General features: G+C 39.4%; 1 protein-coding gene across 4 annotated transcripts in view; it reads left to right on the top strand.

The window, feature by feature from the left end:
• Positions 1 to 5305, top strand: part of LOC135091497 (huntingtin-like) — a 164708-nt gene extending 159403 nt beyond the window's left edge. For all 4 annotated transcript variants that reach the window (XM_063989188.1, XM_063989190.1, XM_063989191.1 and 1 more), the window contains 2 exons: positions 3135 to 3316; positions 3409 to 5305. In XM_063989188.1, the coding sequence (XP_063845258.1) occupies positions 3135 to 3316; positions 3409 to 4351 (1125 nt within the window). In that variant the 3' untranslated portion in view covers positions 4352 to 5305. The remainder of the gene's footprint in view (positions 1 to 3134; positions 3317 to 3408) is intronic.
• The last annotated feature ends 14006 nt before the right edge of the window (positions 5306 to 19311 follow it).

Genomic DNA, 19311 nt, shown 5'->3' on the forward strand with positions numbered 1-19311 from the left:
TGATAACTTAGACATGGTGGTAATGAGCACCTAGTACCCCACACACAAAAGAATAATACTCAACTAAGATATAAAGAAACACCCAACAAAGAAAACACAACAGAAAACACACGCAGCAAGGAAACTCACACAAAGAAACCCACGGCAAACAAGCACACAAGAAACAACAACACTCAACAACCAAACACTACACTGACTGAACTGTAACACTGACAGGGACCTTGGCTGGTCACTTCTGCAGACACAGGAACAGTTGAAAGCCTCTGGCTTAGCGACTCTTGTTCAAACACTGAACAAGGGATGGTTAGAAGACTGAGCATGAGCAGCCTGCACCTAACCAGGGTAGACTAGAAGGCCCGTTGGCCAGCACCTAGTCTCAGCTCAAAGAAATGAGCCCAACACCCAACACTTTGATGTACAGTCACAATACACAGCACTGCACTGCACTTAACATGCACAACACCATGACTGTAAACAACTGGGCACTGCTGAAGCACTGGTCAACACACTAGTGCACTCTTAGCACTTTTTCTGCCAAACCCCACACACATGGAACACCACATGGCTCAGTGATCCTGGCAAGGTCGCCACTGTAAGGGGAGAAATGACCAAGATGGGTGATGGTGAAGTGTCCAGCCATTTTTCCAGATCCCAGAATCGTCTGCCCTGAGTAGGGGGTGGTTCACAAAGGAGCGATGGGACAGAAACACTGGGGAGTAGTGTGGAAGTTTAATCACAATACTTTCTTCGCACACTACACACAAGATACCAAAGACACAAATACTACACATTCATGCAAGGACACTGCCACTGAAGCTTCTCAGCACCTTTCCTTGCTCCATTGCTGTGACCCAAGAAAAACACTAAAACACACACACACACACACACACACACACACACACACACACACACACACACACACACACACACAACCTGTCACCAGGGACAAACAAGGAGAAGGTGAGGGCACTTTGTCGCAGTGGAAACCGAGATTGCAGCCAAGGGAGAACAGGTGTGCCTAGTCTCGGCACCGAGTCTGTTCTGCTGGAGTTGGATTTACAGGGTCTGCAAATAACCTTGGGAAGAGGCTACAAGAAGCCTACACACACACACACACACACACACACACACACACACACACACACACACACACACACACACACACACACACACACACACACACACTTAAACTAGGAGCTTTGAATCTTCGAGATAGGTTTAGCTGTTTGAAGCATCCACACACTAAAACAGCCAATGACTTGAAGCTTTGGGACGGGTGCCGATGAGCTGACCTTTCCTCACACTCCCAGGTGGTGGAAGGGGGATGAGTATCAGGTTCCCCTGCTCCTCCTCGGCTCATTTAGGAGGGAGTGGTGCCTCATCCCTTACAATCATCCTTTTTAGGAATAGGCTGAATGTAGGCAAACTTCCAGCAAGAAGGAAAAGCAGAGGTTGACAGACAGAGTTGAAAGAGTTTGATTAGGCAAGGTGGAAATAGGAGGGATCCCATCATGTCCATAAGCCTTCCAAGGGTTTAGACCAGCAAAGGCATGGAAAACATCTTTGTGAAGAATTTTAATAGGTAGCATGAAGTAGTCAGGGGGTGGAGGAGAGGGAGGAACTAACCCTGAATCATCCAAGTTAGTTTTCAGCAAAGGTTTGAGCAGAAAGTTCAACTTTAGATATGAAGTAGTCAGAGGGTGGAGGAGAAGGAAGAACAAACCCTGAATCATCCAAGGAAGAGTTTTTAGCAAAGGTTTGAGTGAAGAGTTCAACTTGAGAGATAGATGTAATAGCAGTAGTGCCATTTGGTTGAAATAAAGGAGGGAAAGAAGAAGCAAAGTTTTTGGAGATGTTTTTTTGGCTAGGTGCCAGAAGTCATGAGGGGACTTAGATCTTGAAAGATTTTGACACTTTCAATTAATGAAGGAGTTTTTGGCTAGTTGGAGAACAGACTTGGCAGACTTGGCACATGAGATTCTGGTGATGGAAGGCTCAAGTACCTTTTGTGAGCTACCTCTCTATCACGTATAGCACAAGAACAGAACCAAGGTTTGGAGGGTTTAGATTGGGAAAAAGAGTGAGGAATATATGCCTCCATGCCAGACACTATCACCTCTATTATGTGCTCAGCACACAGAGACAGGTCTCTGACACGGAAGCAGTAGTCATTCCAAGGAAAATCAGCAGAATACCTCCTCAGGTCCTCCCATATCTCTTTTAACATTGTTAGTCACTTAATCCACTATGTCCTCACACTTCACAAATTGCTACTTTATGCCTTTTCCATCTATCTTAAGATCTATCTAAGTTTTTTATCTCCTTTTGAGTTTTTGTACTAAGTACATCAATCCTTACAGCACCAGGTTTCTGACATATTTAGATTGTACAGTTTAACTGACACACTGATACTGTTTAACACATTAGGCTGAAATGTCTCTAGCTAGCATACTTTGGGTCCAGTGCTCAGTGTAGATATCTACAGTATATAACCAAGCATCTGAGTGTGAGTGCCACTAACAGGTATCAAGCACCTGAGTTTAAGCTCCACCAACTCAGTACGAACATGGCTTTTCTTTTTCTTTTATCTTTTTCTGGAAATTAATGTGTAAGTTATGAGTAAACATAAGTGAAAATTAAGTAAAAATTACCCAAAGGTAAATCAAGTTATAGGCAACATGCTGTGCATAACAACCTTACACAAGTCTTACAAATTTGTGCCATCTGTTTTTAATGTGAGTGAATTTTTTGCTACCATGCATAGTTATGAAATATAAAGGTAAAAAATGATCTACCCTACTCCTGGCTGAACCACCTAGGTGTGCAAGGTTATTTTGTCAGATGGTTTGTACAATGAAAGGGTTCAATCCAAAGGCTTCTCAAAATAAGAATTATTACCTAAGTCATTAAAATGATGTTGTAAGATGGATATTTTTACGTAGATAGTAATCTATAAAACTAGATTACTTAGAATAGAATGTTATGTATATCTGGGGCTAGATTATTAATTTTATTGTTTAGAAGATGAAAATGGCAAGTTATTCTCAGGCTTCATTAAATTATTGTTCTGACTCTAAACACCAGTTGCATGCACACATCTACTGTGGAAACTAAACTGTAACATTTAATAACAGGAGGTGAGTTCAGCCTTGAGTGAAGGTGTGGTGCATATTGTGGAGGGAGGACTCAAGAGTGGACAAGTGTCAGTGCGATCATGTGCTGTGCAAGGTCTGCTGTACCTGCTGCAGGGACCCCCAGAGGACAGCCCACCACTCATCATGCTTGCTGCCAACTACATCTTGAAATATAATGATGGGTAAGGCCTGGCATTTTCAGCTATTTAGTGTGCTTTTATTTCCTTATATTTTCTTCAAGTAGGAGTGCTTATTCCATCTCATGGCATTTCAGGAAAAGTCGTGAATGTGAGGGTCATGAAGTGGGAGTGTGGGAGGTGTGGGTGTATCTGGTGGAGCATTATGAAACCCTGCCAGACCCCACACTACCCTCCACTGCTCTTCACATGGCTCTCTCCACTGCAGCCTCACTCTCTACCACCCCAAGGCTCCTTCACCAAGTGCTGCGTGGTGTGGAGAGACTGGTGTTGGTGCAACAACTCTCCAGCAGCACTGTAGAAGTGATTTTCAAGCTAGTGATGGATCTGGTCCTTAATGGTACACCTTCCACCTCCATTGCTGCCCTGCCTCTGTTCATTACTGCCCTTTATGCCAATGTTAGGAACACCGCAACTCTAGAACCAGAAGTCTCCCAAGACAGCAGTGCCTCTGACCCAGAAACTCTCCTCCTAGTCATGGAAAAGCTCTCCATCTTCTTTGATCGGATCCGTGTTGGGTACCCACATGAGGCTGGGGTGGTGGCTGGCCTCTTGGGTCCCTGCCTGCTGGACATCCTCCCTGCTAGCCAGATCCTCAACAAAGTCATCACTGAGTACATTTCGTCACATCAGCCACACCCACATCTTCTAGCTTCAACACTATTTCAGGTGTTTGAAGGGGCCATTGGTGAGAGTGGAGAAGGTCTGGTGCAGGAATGGGTGCTTCTCTCTCTCAGCAATTTCACTCAACGCAGTCCAGTCTCCTTGGCTGTCTGGTGCCTCACGTGCTTCTTCATTGCTGCATCCAGTAACAGGTGGCTAAGAGCTGCCTTTCCTTCAGTCCAAGCCCGGTTAGGTAAACTTGATGCCAGAGATATACAGATATTCTGCTTAGCTGCATCCCATTTCCGGCAAAGTCTTGCCACAGAGGAGCAGAAAGTAAAATTTGAAGGTGTATTCCAGGCTGTGGCCACCCCTGGCTCTCCTTTTCAGGAGCTGCTTGATTGCATTAAAGATTAAGTTTAAAGAAAGTATATTTTACTCTTTTATGTTTATCAAAAAGTTCATTTGTCACTCTGTGCTATTTTAGTATATTTAACTTGGCTTTTTAAGGTAATAATTTCACATAGTGATAGAAATATGAGCTTCCACTTTGACTTATTGAAACTGTATATGGCTTGAACAGGTGAGAGGTGTGAATGCTTTGTACATACATAATATTCTGTATATATATTTAAGAATTGACTGTATAGTTATTCAGAGGAATATTGTTGAAAATAATCATGTAATACAATTAATTATATTAGACTGATTGTTTTGTGAACACATCTGGCAACTAGCTTTATATATTTTAATTATTTCATATATTTTAAATGTTTCTTTGGGGCCCTATAGTACCTTGGCTTTAGGGTGGCATGTTCCTCTCTTTATGGTCATCTGATCTGATGCTGGAGACAATATACACATACTGGGAACTTTTCATCCCAGTACTGACTCTGCAGAGGTGGGTTGGCATTGGGAAGGGCAGCCAGTCATCAACCATTCTCAAACATCACAGCCAACCCATATATATATATATGTAGAAATGGCTGTGATATATGGGTGATATTTCTAATATTCTCTTGAATGTTTACATTCCAGTGATTTCTTACCTACAGGCTGTCATTTTGGAAATAAAATAAAAGTTTAGCTGGCTAAAGAACATTGCAGAATTTGAGTATACAGTTTGTTAAGGAGGAGATTATGTGAGATAGTAAAAATTGTATTGACCTCACAAAAGTTTTGGGAGTGTGAAGTGTTGTTGATTGGGAGATGGAATGAGTGAGAGAGTTGGAGTTGGTCCAAGTTCAGTTCCAAAAGTTAGGAGTGATTGAAGAAAGCTGAGAGAACTGTAACCTTTTTGTCAGAAATTATGGTTTACCTCCAGAGATAATTATGAAAAATTACCAAGATTAAATATTGTTATACATAAAATTGTTTTGCAATTGTGCTTGATAGAGGTGAATAGAGAGCAATTGGTGAGAGCATGAAAATTACTTGGTCTTGTCAACCTCTGGGAAAGGGTGTGGGCACATTTGGAAAGGGTCATTGTTGTATGAACCCAATTAGGGTGCAAGGCACTCAGTGGGAAACACTCTGCATCTGTTGTGGTCTCAGTATTGAAGTAGGTGCAGGATAAGGAAAAGTCTCACTCTGAGGGGGCAGAGGTAAACTTGTGTATGCTGTCAGGCCTTGCTATGGATGTATGTGGCCAGCAATGCTATGCCAAAGCTCCTTGGATATAGTGCAGTGATCCATGATACTATCCCTTTTCACCAGGGGCCAACAGAGCTGAGTGTGAGCAAATGATATGTGTGTGAGTATGTGGTGCTTTTTCTGGGCCATCCTATGTGGGATTGCCAGTCTGGTATATATATATATATATATATATAGAGAGAGAGAGAGAGAGAGAGAGAGAGAGAGAGAGAGAGAGAGAGAGAGAGAGAGAGAGAGAGAGAGAGAGAGAGAGAGAGAAAAGTGAAACAGAATTGTTAGGAAGTTAAATTTAGAATTCTGAATTACTGTAAAAAAGATGATGGTATAGAAGCCATGGTTAACTGGTGCTCTCTTTCACCACCTGTACACATCTGCTCATTACTGTTCTAAATTTGAATTCTCTTATACTCTATTTAATGACTCCTTATGTAGTTTAGTTATGTAGTTTTCCTTCAAAGTATGGGTTACTAAACTCCGAATGATCTATCCTCATGCCACAACCATAGGTTCCAATCCAGTCAAGCACTCTAGTACTCTGGTCTCCAACTGATATCCAGCTTGAGGAAGCTTGGCAATTAATTCACTACAGTGCTTTGTAGCTTAGTGAGATCTCAAGAATAGGGAATCAGCTCATCTAGCCTTCATTGGGATTTCTTTGGTCACAAGGCAAACTTCAGTGGTTAATTTTCTTTGGTAGTTCTTGAATTACCTCACATTTTATGTGGATCTAGGCTGTTACACACAGCAAAATAGTGGGAAGGAGGAAGTGAAGGTGGGGGAGAGAGAGAGAGAGAGAGAGAGAGAGAGAGAGAGAGAGAGAGAGAGAGAGAGAGAGAGAGAGAGAGAGAGAGAGAGAGAGAGAGAGAGAGAGAGAGAGAGAAGGGACAGGTTGTAGATGTGTCGAGTCATGATGTTAGAGTTACTGTAAGTTTTATGTAAATCTTTCTATGAATAGAAATAGAAAGGGCAACACAAGTGTTAATAAACAATGGCTTCAGTGAAAAGAACATTGTCCACCAAACCAAGATCATCAATAAGTGGTATAACTCCAGCTCCTCTGAAGACCCAAGAAAGCCTGATATCACTATATACTACCATGCCCTCTTCTCCACAGTATACAAAGAAGATGAAAGAATCATTACACAAATAGTGAAAAGAAATGTCAAGCCCACAGATCCAGAAATGAAGATAAAGCTCCAAATATACTACAGGAACAAGAAAACTAGCCACCTCCTACTCAGAAAGTCCCCACATAAAGAGAGACAACCCAGAAGTCACACTCCATGTATAAGTTTACCTGTAAATGAGGAAACTGTGAAGTCCTCCTTTCAACTTACATCAGCATGATGGTGATGAAACTATTCTGATGGCTCACCTGCCACCTAACATGCGGAGCCTCAAGAATACACTTGCAACAGCAGCACAGTATCAAAATCACAAGAAAAGACCTGGAAGAAAACACTAAAATTTTAGATATATGTACAGATGCAAGATGCCTTGCAATACTTGAAGCACTGTACATGAAAGAATTCAACCCCAGGTTCAGTGTAAAGGCCGAGGATTTACAGGCCCTGCTGAGCAAGAGAAGGGATCAAGCACCACTGCCACATAGCAAGCTCATCAGCCAACCAGAGCAAACCAATCAGCACCTCCCATGCATCCACATAATGAGCCCACCAGTCACACTGTACCCGCCAATCAGCATCTCTTACGGCCCAGACTGATGCCTTGACTCACAGCATAAATACCAGCCTCTCCAGCATGTCCAGTCATTCCACAGCTACTGAGGAAGGATTAAGGAACCTGAAATCATGATATAGCAAGCATAACTAGCTATAGCAAAGTCATCAACCAAATTTCAAAAGAGAATAAGACCCTTATAGGATATAAAGAAAATATCTTTAAGAAAATAATAAATGCTGACCTAGTGATCACATTTAATGAAACATGTATAAGAGAGAATCTCCTGTCTGTATATACACTCAATATATATATATATATATATATATATATATATATATATATATATATATATATATATATATATATATATATATATATATATATATATATTAGAGGGCTTTTGTTTGATTAGTGTTCAAAGCAGTAAGCCCTTACTCATTCAGGTAGGATAGGAGTCTCCAGGAGCTTACTTGTAGTTATCTTGTCTCTTTAATTTGAATAGATATCTGTTAACACTGATTCCTTGGACTTTGGTGTTTTGTGCTGTTAAATGCAACTGGTTCTAGAAGTTCTGTTGGGAGCTTTGGAGCCAGAGGATATAGAGATTCTCTATTGAGCATTGGTTGTTTCCTTTCTCTCCGGGCTTTACTGTGTTTAGATGGTACTGGTCTGTCCTCTGGGAGACTGTAAATATACTGCTGGCCAACAGGAGGATATAATATTCTGGGAATGTGAGTGGTTTTGTCTCTGGTGGGAGATAGCTCACAGAATATTATAAATCCCATAATTGTGTGTCCTTTGTCTTAGCTGTGCCCCTAGCACATGGTCATACCATTCTTTCCCAGCAAGTGGAGTGTGCGCAGAGTTTGTTGAGCATCTGTTTATCCCTTTCTACATGTATGGGTAAAAACATATTGGCAACCTCACCTTTATTAATTGTTGCAGGAGACCAGAAGGAAACTGAGTACACATGTTTGAGCTATGCAGGAGGTAGCATTGGGAAGCTGACCCAAGTTGGTAGCAGCTGTGAGAGGGGTTGAATATGTGTTGTAACAAGGTCAAGAACTAGTATTCAGATACATAAACATTTTGGAGTATACTCAACTTTTTTTTACATTCAGAATTTCCCACACCATTATGGTGATGTTGCTTACTTTCTAAATTAAAAGGAACTTGTAGGCAGCTTGTGTATGGAGTGAAGGGCTTTGTGGTGGTTAAACATGAACAGTGAGGTAGTAGGATGTATATAAGCTAAATTCAATGAAACAGGAATAATTAGGTGGATGTGTGATGCATCTTTGAGTGATGGGCCTGTTGAATTAGGACTGCAAATAAAGAATTGAGAAGTAGAATAAGATTTCAATGCATTATGTAGTTTTGCTTTGAGAAAAATGCAGATTGGCATGGTTTAAGCAAGAAGAAAGGATGGAGGAGAATAATTGGATGAAAGGTGTGTACAGTATAAATGGTGATGGTAAACCAGTAAGATACTGGCCAAAAGAGACATGGCATGGGACTAGGTAATATAAAGTGGTCATGGGCTTTAGGGCCTAGAAAGAGAAACTATCAACTGTTAAAGATCCTGTAACATGAAGAACTGTTATTGGACGAACAAAACTGTGTGTGTGTGTGTGTGTGTATTTATCTGGTTGTATTTACCTCCTTGTATTGTACAGGACACGAGCCAAAGCTTATTTTGTCCTGTCTCCATGACCATATTTATCCAGTTTCCCTTTAAACATGTGTACACTGTTTGACATGACCACCTCTTCCTTCAAATCATTCCAGATTTCAATAGTTCTATATGGAAGCTGCATTTCTTGATGTCGCTCAAACATCCACTCTTCTATATTTTCTTCCCATGCCCCCTCGTCCATCTCCCTCCCTCCTCCATCTGTGGTACCGAGTCATTTCTGTCTATTCTTTCTGTATTGTTTATTAATTTGTACATTGTTATCAGGTCTCCTCTTTCTCTTCTCTCGTTGTGTTGGTAAACCCATCTCTTCAAGTCTCTCTTCATAGCTTAAGTCTTTCAATTCTGGTACCATTTTTGTTGCCATCCTCTGTAGTCTTTCCAGCTTCTGTATATCTTTTTTTCTATGTGGAGCCCAAGCTACTGCTGCATATTGCAATTTAGGACGTATAATGCTTGTTATAATTTTCTTCATCATTTCTTTATCTAAATAGTTAAATGCCACCCTAATGTTTGTTAACAAGCTGTATGTTTATGTACCTTTCTGGTGATAGTGTATCCTTAATCATTACTCCCAAATCTTTTTCTTCATTACTTTTCGTTATTATTTCCCTTCCCATTTTGTAATTCTATGAAGGTCTCTTTTTTACTTTTTCCTACTTCCAACACATGGCATTTTCTGGCATTAAATTCTAGCTTCCATCTTTGACTCCATGCATGTATCTTGTCAATATCCTTTTGCAACTTCTTGCAGTTATTTTCATCCTTTATTATTTTCATTATTTTTGCATCATCAACAGAAAGGTTTATATAACTATTTAGATCCTCTATCATATCACTTACATATATTTGAAATATAATAGGTGCCAACACAGATCCCCACTTGTCACTTTGTGCCAACTTGAATTAGTGTCTGATTACTGTTCTCATTTCCCTCCCTTGTAAATAATCTTACATCTATCTCATTGTTGCTCCCTCTAATCCTCCTCAATTCTCTAGCTTCTACGTGAGGCTTTTGTGGGGAACTTTATCGAATGCTGTTTGAGATACAGATATACCGCATCAACCCATCCATCCCTTTCATGCACTCCATCTATTACTCTCATATAAAAGCTCAGTAGATTTGTGACAGGATCTCCCTTTCCTGAATCCAAATTGCTTTTCTGTAATTATCTCTTCATCTTCTAAATATTGCACCCATCTATCTTTAATTACTATTCACAAAGCTTGCTTACAATACTTGTAAGTGACATTGGTGTATAATTTAATGGTCCCATTTTACTTCCCCCTTTGTATATTGAGACTATGTTAGCTCTTTTCCATTCTCTTGGACCTTTTCCGTCTTTCAACAAGCTGTTAATTATATTCTTATATATATTCCTCCATTTGTTTTCTGCATTCTTTTAATATCCATCCATTTACTTGATCTGGTCCCTTAGCTTTTCTAACATCCAGCTTACTTGATTTCTTGTCTCTTTACCTGTGTTTCCTGTATTCCTTCATTCTGTGATACCACTTTCAGTGGCACAAATTCAGTTTCCTTTTTAAACACAGATTGAAAACTCTCATCCATTAGTTCACTCATCTCAGTAGTTTCATAAATTCTTCCTTCCTTTTTTAACTTGTTTGTCATCTCTGTTTCATTTTTCCATTTACATATCTGTTGAAGAGTTTGGACTCTTGCATTTTTTATGTCACTTTCAAAATTTCTTTTCCTTTTCATATTTTACTATATTCATTCCTTGCCTTCCTGTATTCTTCCCTAGTATTTGTATTAAGTTTTCTCATCATTTTCCTCCATTTTTTTTTTTCCTTCTACACACCTGCAATTATACAATTCATGCTTCTCAATTTTCATTTTATAACTTAGTACAAACTGTTGCATCCTCTCTCTATACTTGCTCAAAAATATTTCATATTTTTCTTGCACTACTTTACCTTGAAACAGCTCTCTCCAGTTAATTTTTCCATAAAACTTATTAAGTTCTGCAAAGTTTGCCTTAACATAGTTCTCTCTCCCATTTCTAAATTGTTTATTCTTGTACAACACTGTTTCTTCCTGTAATATTATTTCTATTGTCACGTGATCACTTCTTCCCATTGGACTTTGACTATGCTTGGTCTACTTTCTTGGGTTTTTGTAAACACAAAGTCCAACTGTGATGGTTTTCTTCTCTGCATCTTGTAGGCTTGTTCACCCACTGTCTCAATGTATTCACCATCATGGTATGCATAAGTTCTTTGCTTCATGACCTGACATTTTCTTTCACTTCCATCTCCTTCCAGTTAATTCTTTTAATGTTGAAGTCGCCTACTAAGAGCACTTTGTTACTTTTGCTCATCATTTCCTCTATGCTATTTCTTGTTTCTAGTTGCATAATTTTATATCTATGGTCTCCTGTACATTAGTTTTTGATGGTATGTACGTCACAATAACTTTCTTTTTTTTTCACTTCCTTTGATCTTAATCACAACACTCAAAGTTTCTGCCATCCCATCACCATATTCCACTTCCTCAACAACAATATTATCTTTTAGCAATATCATCACTTTTCCTTTTCTGTTTCTCCTCCATGTGCTATAACCTTCCTTTGAAAATCAGTTAAACTTACCATGTCCAGTCTATTGTTCTTTAGGTAGTCTTCAAGTTCCAATAGGCTCAACACCAAACCGTCTATGTTTGTATACATAATTTTTAAGCTTCCACTTGGTGATCTTCCATGGCATCTTTGAGCCACCATTTCCTCACTTTCATGTCCACAACTTTCCAAATGAATCTCCTCGCTTGTTCCTGTGTTCTCTCCTAGTTTTTTGACTGGGCCTCTACTCTCAACTCTTTCAGTTTACTTCTCTCTTCTTTGTTCATGTCTCTTTTTATCCATATTTCCCTCTTTCCTTCTACTTTTGCCAATTTTCTTATTCTTTGTTCTGCTGCTGTTTGGGACATAAATCTTATTTTCATCAGTCTTGTTCCATTTTCATCATTTTTACAATCCTTTAAACCTCTTCAGTTTGTTAAACTATCTCCTCTTCTTCCCCCGCCACTTCCACTATAATTTCCTTAGCTCTTTTCACCTCTTCTTTCTCTCTAGCTATTTTCATGGTTAGGTTCTTCTCCTTGACCAAGAATACCACCACAAACATCTTTCTCTGTACTGTGTCTCTCACAGGATTACTTTTTTCCTTTATTATTTTAACAACTTGTTTTTCCATGTCCTTATTGTGTTCTTGTTGCTGTTGCCCTATTATCTCCTCCATATCCACCTTTTGTTGTTCTCTCTCTTCTTTCCAACTTTTGAGATCCTCTGTCACTAATTCTTTTACTTTTCCAACCTTAATCTCTTATAAAGCTATCTTTAACTCCTCGTTTTCTTCCTTGAGTGTCTTGGTTTTTTCACAGTACTTCTTGTTTAAGTCCACTAAAACAAGAAGTAATGTGAAGAAATCAAGAAACTAAAGTAAGAGAACAAGGAGTGTGTATGTGTGTGTGTGTGTATGTGTGTTCCATAACATAAAACATGTTAAAAATTTAATGACTAGATGACTGATTGCTGTATATAAAATTGCAATGAACAAAGCAGGTAAAACCTGGCCCTCTCATGCATATAGGATAAAACAGTATGAAATATTTACCTACCGAAATAAAATTGCACCTACAAAAGTTTGAAGTGCTATTAGAAATATTAATGTAGTACACACAATACAATAATTAGGTAATACACACAATACAATAATTAGGTAATCACAATCTGTAGGAAAGACCAATAAAGGACAATGTGAGACACACACAATGAATCACCATCAGGGGCAATTAACTTTAGACATTCTTTAAGAATATCCCTGAGTGTGAACAAGTCAAAAAAAAAGAAAACAAGACAGATGGGGAGGCCATGTTGGCCCTGTATCCTAAATTTATCAGTGAGTGGACACTCATGACATAGTGTTGCAGTGTGTATTCCCTTGGTGTATCACACAGCACAATGCATGCCAAGGTAATTAATAACTTCCAAAAAAATGCTTAAATCTCAACACAAGCCTCAATACCATCACATCCTTATATATATATTGTGTCTTCCACTGTTTTATTGACTGTTTTAAGAGAGATATATATGTAAATAGTAAGGCTTCTGGAACTGCCATTGTGGCACTCATACTATTATTTACATAGTGCTTAATTCTACTTTTAGCATAGCTCAGGATGTACTCTGTGCCAGGGTTCACTGTGTCACTCTGAAGGGCACCATTAGTGAGGTTGTATGCCTTTTCATCAAGCTGGATACCCACATGAAAGGGTACATAGATGAAGTGGACCAAGGCACCAGTAACCTCAAAGGTATATATGAGATTGAGGGACTTATTCACTACATCATAGTCATTTGAAGAGGTAGCCCAACTATCAACAAAATATATGTATAGATTCTTATAGAGTTGCCACAATATGTAGTACTGTACCTCCAGAATAGTATACAGCTCTTTCCTGGTGAAGGACAGGTGCACAGGAATCTGCCTGGACACCTTTGTCTGTGTACTGACTCAGGTAAATGATAAGGATGAACAGCCCACTTTCTGACTTGCTATCACATGAACAGCATGGATGTGGAGCTATTGGGACAGTTTATTTATGAAAACATCTTGCAACACATGGAAGAGCTAGTCACACTGACACAGCAAGGGTTCCAGGTGGGCTGAGGTGGTGACTAAACTAATCTGAAATTTGTTCTCCTGTGTTGATACAGGGAAAACAGTTTAATAGGCATAGGCATCATGGTATATGGTACAGAGAGTTCAGGGATCACTGAGGGAGAATTTACAAGGGCAGATCATACAGCTAATGGTGCAACATTTTATTTTCTTTATCCTATACACAGTACTTACCAGGTGCAGTTCTACCTAGAAAGCCTCAGTCTTTGCTGTCCTGAAACATTCTAAAACTATTAACATGACCTCAATTCTGTAGAATTACCAACAGGTGAAGCTGTGCAGCATTAAATGGGCCAATATAGGAGCAGCATAAATGATGTTACTGATGACTTAAAGACTTTTAGAACATTCTGAGGAATGGAATCCTGATCTCAAGGACCCTTGTTTGCCAACACCTGAGTAGTGTTATAATAGCTGAGGCAGACAGAGCCAATACTTGCCATGATGGGATGTGGAAACATGAGCCAAAACTGGACTGACTGTGAAGCATTCTAAATGGTCCAGACTTGTTCTTCACTCCTGAATCACATCCACTTTTGTATTCACAATGATTTAGAATGGAAAATGTACTTCCTTGTTTAATCAATTATATATATATATATATATATATATATATATATATATATATATATATATATATATATATATATATATATATATATATATATATCACACAAAAGGAATACAAATAGACAAATAGACACGCATCCACTACCTTCATTCATCAGTAATAGTCATAAGACAACCTTCCCAGCCACATCAGCACACACACACACACACACACACAGAGAGAGAGAGAGAGAGAGAGAGAGAGAATGGTAAGAGGGTAAGGAATGAACAAGGGAAGGGAGAAACTATCTCCCCTCCCTGGTGGAGGGGCTGTAGGATCAAGAGAAGGATAGGGAATATGGAAGATAAGGGAAGGACCATGGGGGTGGGGAAACTATGATGTAAGGCTCTGCCAATGAGATTTCCTCATTCTGGATAGAGAGTGCAGCATGATGTAGCTCATTTACATGACTGGTGGGAACAGGGAGGGTTGGAGGAGCAATTGAACCTCAGTGACATATACAGTCTGTCAAGACAAGTCAAATCAGGATATGGGATTGTTCAACAAGTCAAAACAGGTTACAGGATTGCTCAAAAACAAGTCCAAACAGGATACAGGATCACTCAACAACAATTAAAATAAAATTCAACCATGATGCCTACATAGGAGTCATCATATTGAAGGGATTAAACTCTTTCAAGAGGGAGATTTCAAGACACTTATTTTCCAGTTTTGGATTATCCTTTTTTTTATCTTTCTTCAGGGACTGGCACCTTAGTGGGGCTTTTTTAATTATTTTTGTTGCCCTAGGCCAGTGCCCTTTTACATTAAAAAAAAAAGAAAATTGAAAATACAGGTTAACTCTTGCATTAGGGAGTTGGACAGAACAGGAGTGAGAGAAAGTGGAAACTCTTATGCAGTAAGGCTGCAAGAGAGGGGGAGGCATGCAGCTAGCAAGATCAGAAGAGCAGCTAGCATGAAAATAGCAATAGAAGATAGCAAGAGATACAACATCGCAGTTAAAACTGGAAAGGAAGAGGCTGAAGACAGTCAGTTAGAGCAAAGGAGTTGATGAGATGAAATGCTTTAGATTCTTCCCTGTTCAAGAGTGAAGTGGAACCTCCCCATATATGTAAAGCACACTCCATGCATGAGGAGATAAGGTCCTTGTACAGAGTTACATAGCAGCTGAGGAGGTGAGAAAAATTGGCAGAGATGACTCAGAACACTTAACTTCATAGGAGCTACTTTAATAAGAGACAAGATGTGAATTTTATAGTTTAAATTATTAACAAAGAAGTGACAAAGGATTCCTTTTGTCGTGTCACTGAAGAAGATGAGATAGTTGAATTGATGAAGGAATTGGATTTTTGAAGCTTTTAACAATACATATTTACTAAGTTTGCTCTACCCCAATTAGAATTTTAGAAAGATTATAGATCAGACAAATTGTTTGGCATCCTCATATGAGTTGTTTAATTCCTGAAGGGTTGGACATGTAAGAAAAGATACAGAAAAGTGCAGCTTGAGTGGTATCTTCAGCATAGAAATGGATAGAACAATTAGCCTGGTATAGATCATTGGTGAATAATAGATTTAGGAGAAGAACAGTGACTGTTTATCTCAGCAGCAATAGAACGGTCAGAAAGAAAATTTGAGGCAAAGTTACAGAGGGAAAGATAGAAGCCATAGAAGGGGTAACCTAGAAATTAAAGCTTTGTGCCAGATTCTATCAAATGCTTCTGACATGTCTAAAGCATTAGTGAAAGTTCCACCAAAATCCCTAAAAGAGGATGACAAGACTCAGTAAGAAAAGCCAGAAAATCACCAGTAGAGTGGTCCTGATGGAACCCATACTGATGATCTGATATAAGGTTGTTAAGAGACAGATGTTTAAGAATCCTTTTGAGTATTCAAAAACCATTGAAAGGTAGGAAATTACAACAATAGGATAGTAGTTTGAAGCTCTATAGAGCAGTCATCCTTTTTTGGAATAGACTGAATACTGGCAAAGTTCCAACAAGAAGGACAGAGTTGGTAGAATTTGACCAGGCAAGGTGCAAGCAGGAAGGCACAGTTTCAGAGAACAATAGAGGGGATCCCATCTGAGGGTTAAGGCCAGCGAGGGCATGGAAAACATCATGAGGAAGAATCTTCATAAGAGGCATGAAATAGTCAGAGGAGAAGAGGGAGGAATAAGACTTGAATCATCCAGAGTAGAGTTTTTAGCAAAGGTTTGAGGAAAAGTTTAGCTTAAGAGATAGATAAGATGCCAGTGGTCCTATCATGTTGAAAAAGAGGAAGGAAAGGTGAAGAAGAGAAGTTGGAAATATTTTTTAGCTAGACACCAGAAGATGAGAGGGGGGTTATATCTGGAAAGGTTTTGACAATTTCTACTGATAAAGGAGTTTTTGGTTAGTTGAAGAATAGAGTTGGCATGATTTTGGATAGAAATGTAGCACAGGAGTTTCATGTGATGGAAGTGTGAGCCACCTCTCTATCATGTATATCACAAGAGCAGGCTGAGTTAAACCAAGGTTTAAAAGGTTTAGGGAGAGAGAAAAGTGCAGAATATGTCTCCATGCCAGACACTCTTGCTTCTGTTATGTGCTCAGCACACAAAGACAGGTCTCTGATATGGAAGCAGTAGTTATTCCAAGAAAAATTATAATACTTCCTCAGATAACCCAAATTAGCAGAGGCAAAAAGCTAGGAGCCCTTTGTTTGATCCTGAGGAAGAATTGGAGCAATAGGACAAGATACAGGTATAAGATTGCGTTTGGAAGAGTCCAACAGAGAAAACAGAGTAACAGAATAAGTAAAGGATTAGAGGTTAGGAAAATGTTGGGCATATCTTTTTCCATTTCTTTTTTTTTTTATACAGGAGGGACACCGGCCAAAGGCAACAAAAATCCAATAAAATAAAAAGCCCACTGAGATGCCAGTCCCTGAATGGGTCCAAAGCAGTAGTCAAAAATTGAAGGATAAGTGTTTTGAAGGAGCTCAAGTCCTAGGAAGATGGAAATACAAAAGCAGGCAGGGAGATTCAGAGTTTACCAGAGAAAGGGATGAATGACTGAGAATATTGGTTAACTCTTGCATTAGAGAGGTGGACAGAATAGGGGTGAGAGAAAGAAAAAAGTCTTGTGCAGCAAGGCCACAAAAGGATGGGAGGCATGTAGTTAGCAAGATCAGAAGGGCAGTTAGCATGAAAATAGCAGTAGAAGATAGCAAGAGATGCAACACTGTGGTGATGAGAAAGAGGCTGAAGACAGTCAGTTAGAGGAGAGGAGTTGATGAGATGAAAAGCTTTTGATCCCACCCTGTCTAAAAGAGCAGTATGAAAGGAACCTCCCAAACATGTGAATCATACTCTATACATGGATGAATAAGACCCCTGTACAGAGTTAGCAGGGGTGGAGGGTGAGAAAAACTGCTGGAGACATCTCTGAATGCCTAACTTCATAGAAGCTGTTTTAGCTAGAGATAAGATGTGAAGTTTCCAGTTTAGATTATAAGAAAAGGACTGACTGAGGATGTTCAGTTTAGAAGAGGGGGACAGTTGAGTGTCACTGAAGAGGAGATAGCTGTCTGGAAGGTTATGTTGAGTTGATAGATGGAGGAATTAAGTTTTTGAGGCATTGAACAATACCAAGTTTGCTCTGCCCCAATCAGAAATTTTAGAGAGATCAGAAGTCAGGCATTCTGTGGCTTCCCTGCATGAAATGTTTACTTCCTGAAGGGCTAAAAAATCTATGAAAAGATGTGAAAAAGTGCAGGGAGGTATCATTAGCATAGGAGTGGATAGGACAAGAAATTTGGTTTAGAAAATCATTGATGAATAATAGGAAGAGAGTGGGTTGCTGGACAGAACCCTGAGGAAGACCATTGTTAATAGATTTAGGGAGAAGAATGGTGACCGTCTACCACAGCAGCAATGTAATGGTCAGAAAGAAAACTTAAGATGAAGTTATAGAGAGAAGGATAAAAGCTGTAGGAGAGTGGTTTGGAAATCAAAGCTTTGTGCCAGACTATCAAAAAGCTTTTGATATGTTTAAGGCAACAGCAAAAGTTTCACCAAAATCTCTAAAAGAGGATGATCAAAACTCAGTAAGGAAAACCAGAAGATCACCAGTAGAGTGGCCTTGACGGAACCCATACTGGCAATCAGAAGGTTGTGAAGTGATAGATGCTTAAGAATCTTCCTGTTGAGGATAGATTCAAAAACTTTAGATAGGCAAGAAATTAAAGCAATAGAACTGTAGTTTGAGGGATTGAAATGGTCACCCTTTTTAGGAACAGGCTGAATGCAGGCAAATTTCCAGCAAGAAGGAAAGGTAGATGTTGACGGACAGAGTTAAAAGAGTTTGAGTAGGCAAGGTGCAAGCACGGAGGCACAGTTTTGGAAAACAATGGGAGGGACCCCATCAGGTCCATAAACCTTCTGAGGGCTTAAGGCAGCGAGGGCATGGAAAACATCATTACAAAGAATTTTAATAGGTAGCATGAAGTAGTCAGAGGGTGGAGGAGAGGGAGGAACAAGCCCAGAATCATCCAAGGTAGAGTTTTTAGCAAAGATATGAGCAAAGAGTTCAGCTTCAGAGATAGATGTGATAGCAGTGGTGCCATCTGGTTGAAATAAAGGAGGGAAGAAGAAGCAGCCAAATTATTGGAGATGTTTTTGGCTAGCTGCCAGAAGTCATGAGGGGAGCTAGATCTTGAAAGATTTTGACACTTTCTATTAATGAAGGAATTTTTAGCTAGTTGGAGGAGACATGGCATGGTTCCAGGCAGAAATATAAACCACATGAGATTCTGGTGTTGGAAGGCTTAAGTATCTTTTGTTGGGCACCTATCTATAGCACAAGAACAGGCTGTGTTAAATCAAGGTTTAACACAGGGATATGGTTAGAGTGCTACACTAATTGCTCTAAGTCGTGGAGGATAGCAAAATTAAAAGTTGGATCACAAGACTCGTCAGTGAAGGGAGAGGAGACCCTAAGCTGGTGGTGAACATTAAAAAATCAAAGAATGGAAATCTCCATGAAAGGGAAGAGATTAGTGATGTATGAAGAACATCCATGGTGAAAATACTAT

Source organism: Scylla paramamosain, chromosome 37 (genome assembly GCF_035594125.1).
Source record: "Scylla paramamosain isolate STU-SP2022 chromosome 37, ASM3559412v1, whole genome shotgun sequence".
In the NCBI taxonomy this organism is placed as follows: domain Eukaryota; kingdom Metazoa; phylum Arthropoda; class Malacostraca; order Decapoda; family Portunidae; genus Scylla; species Scylla paramamosain.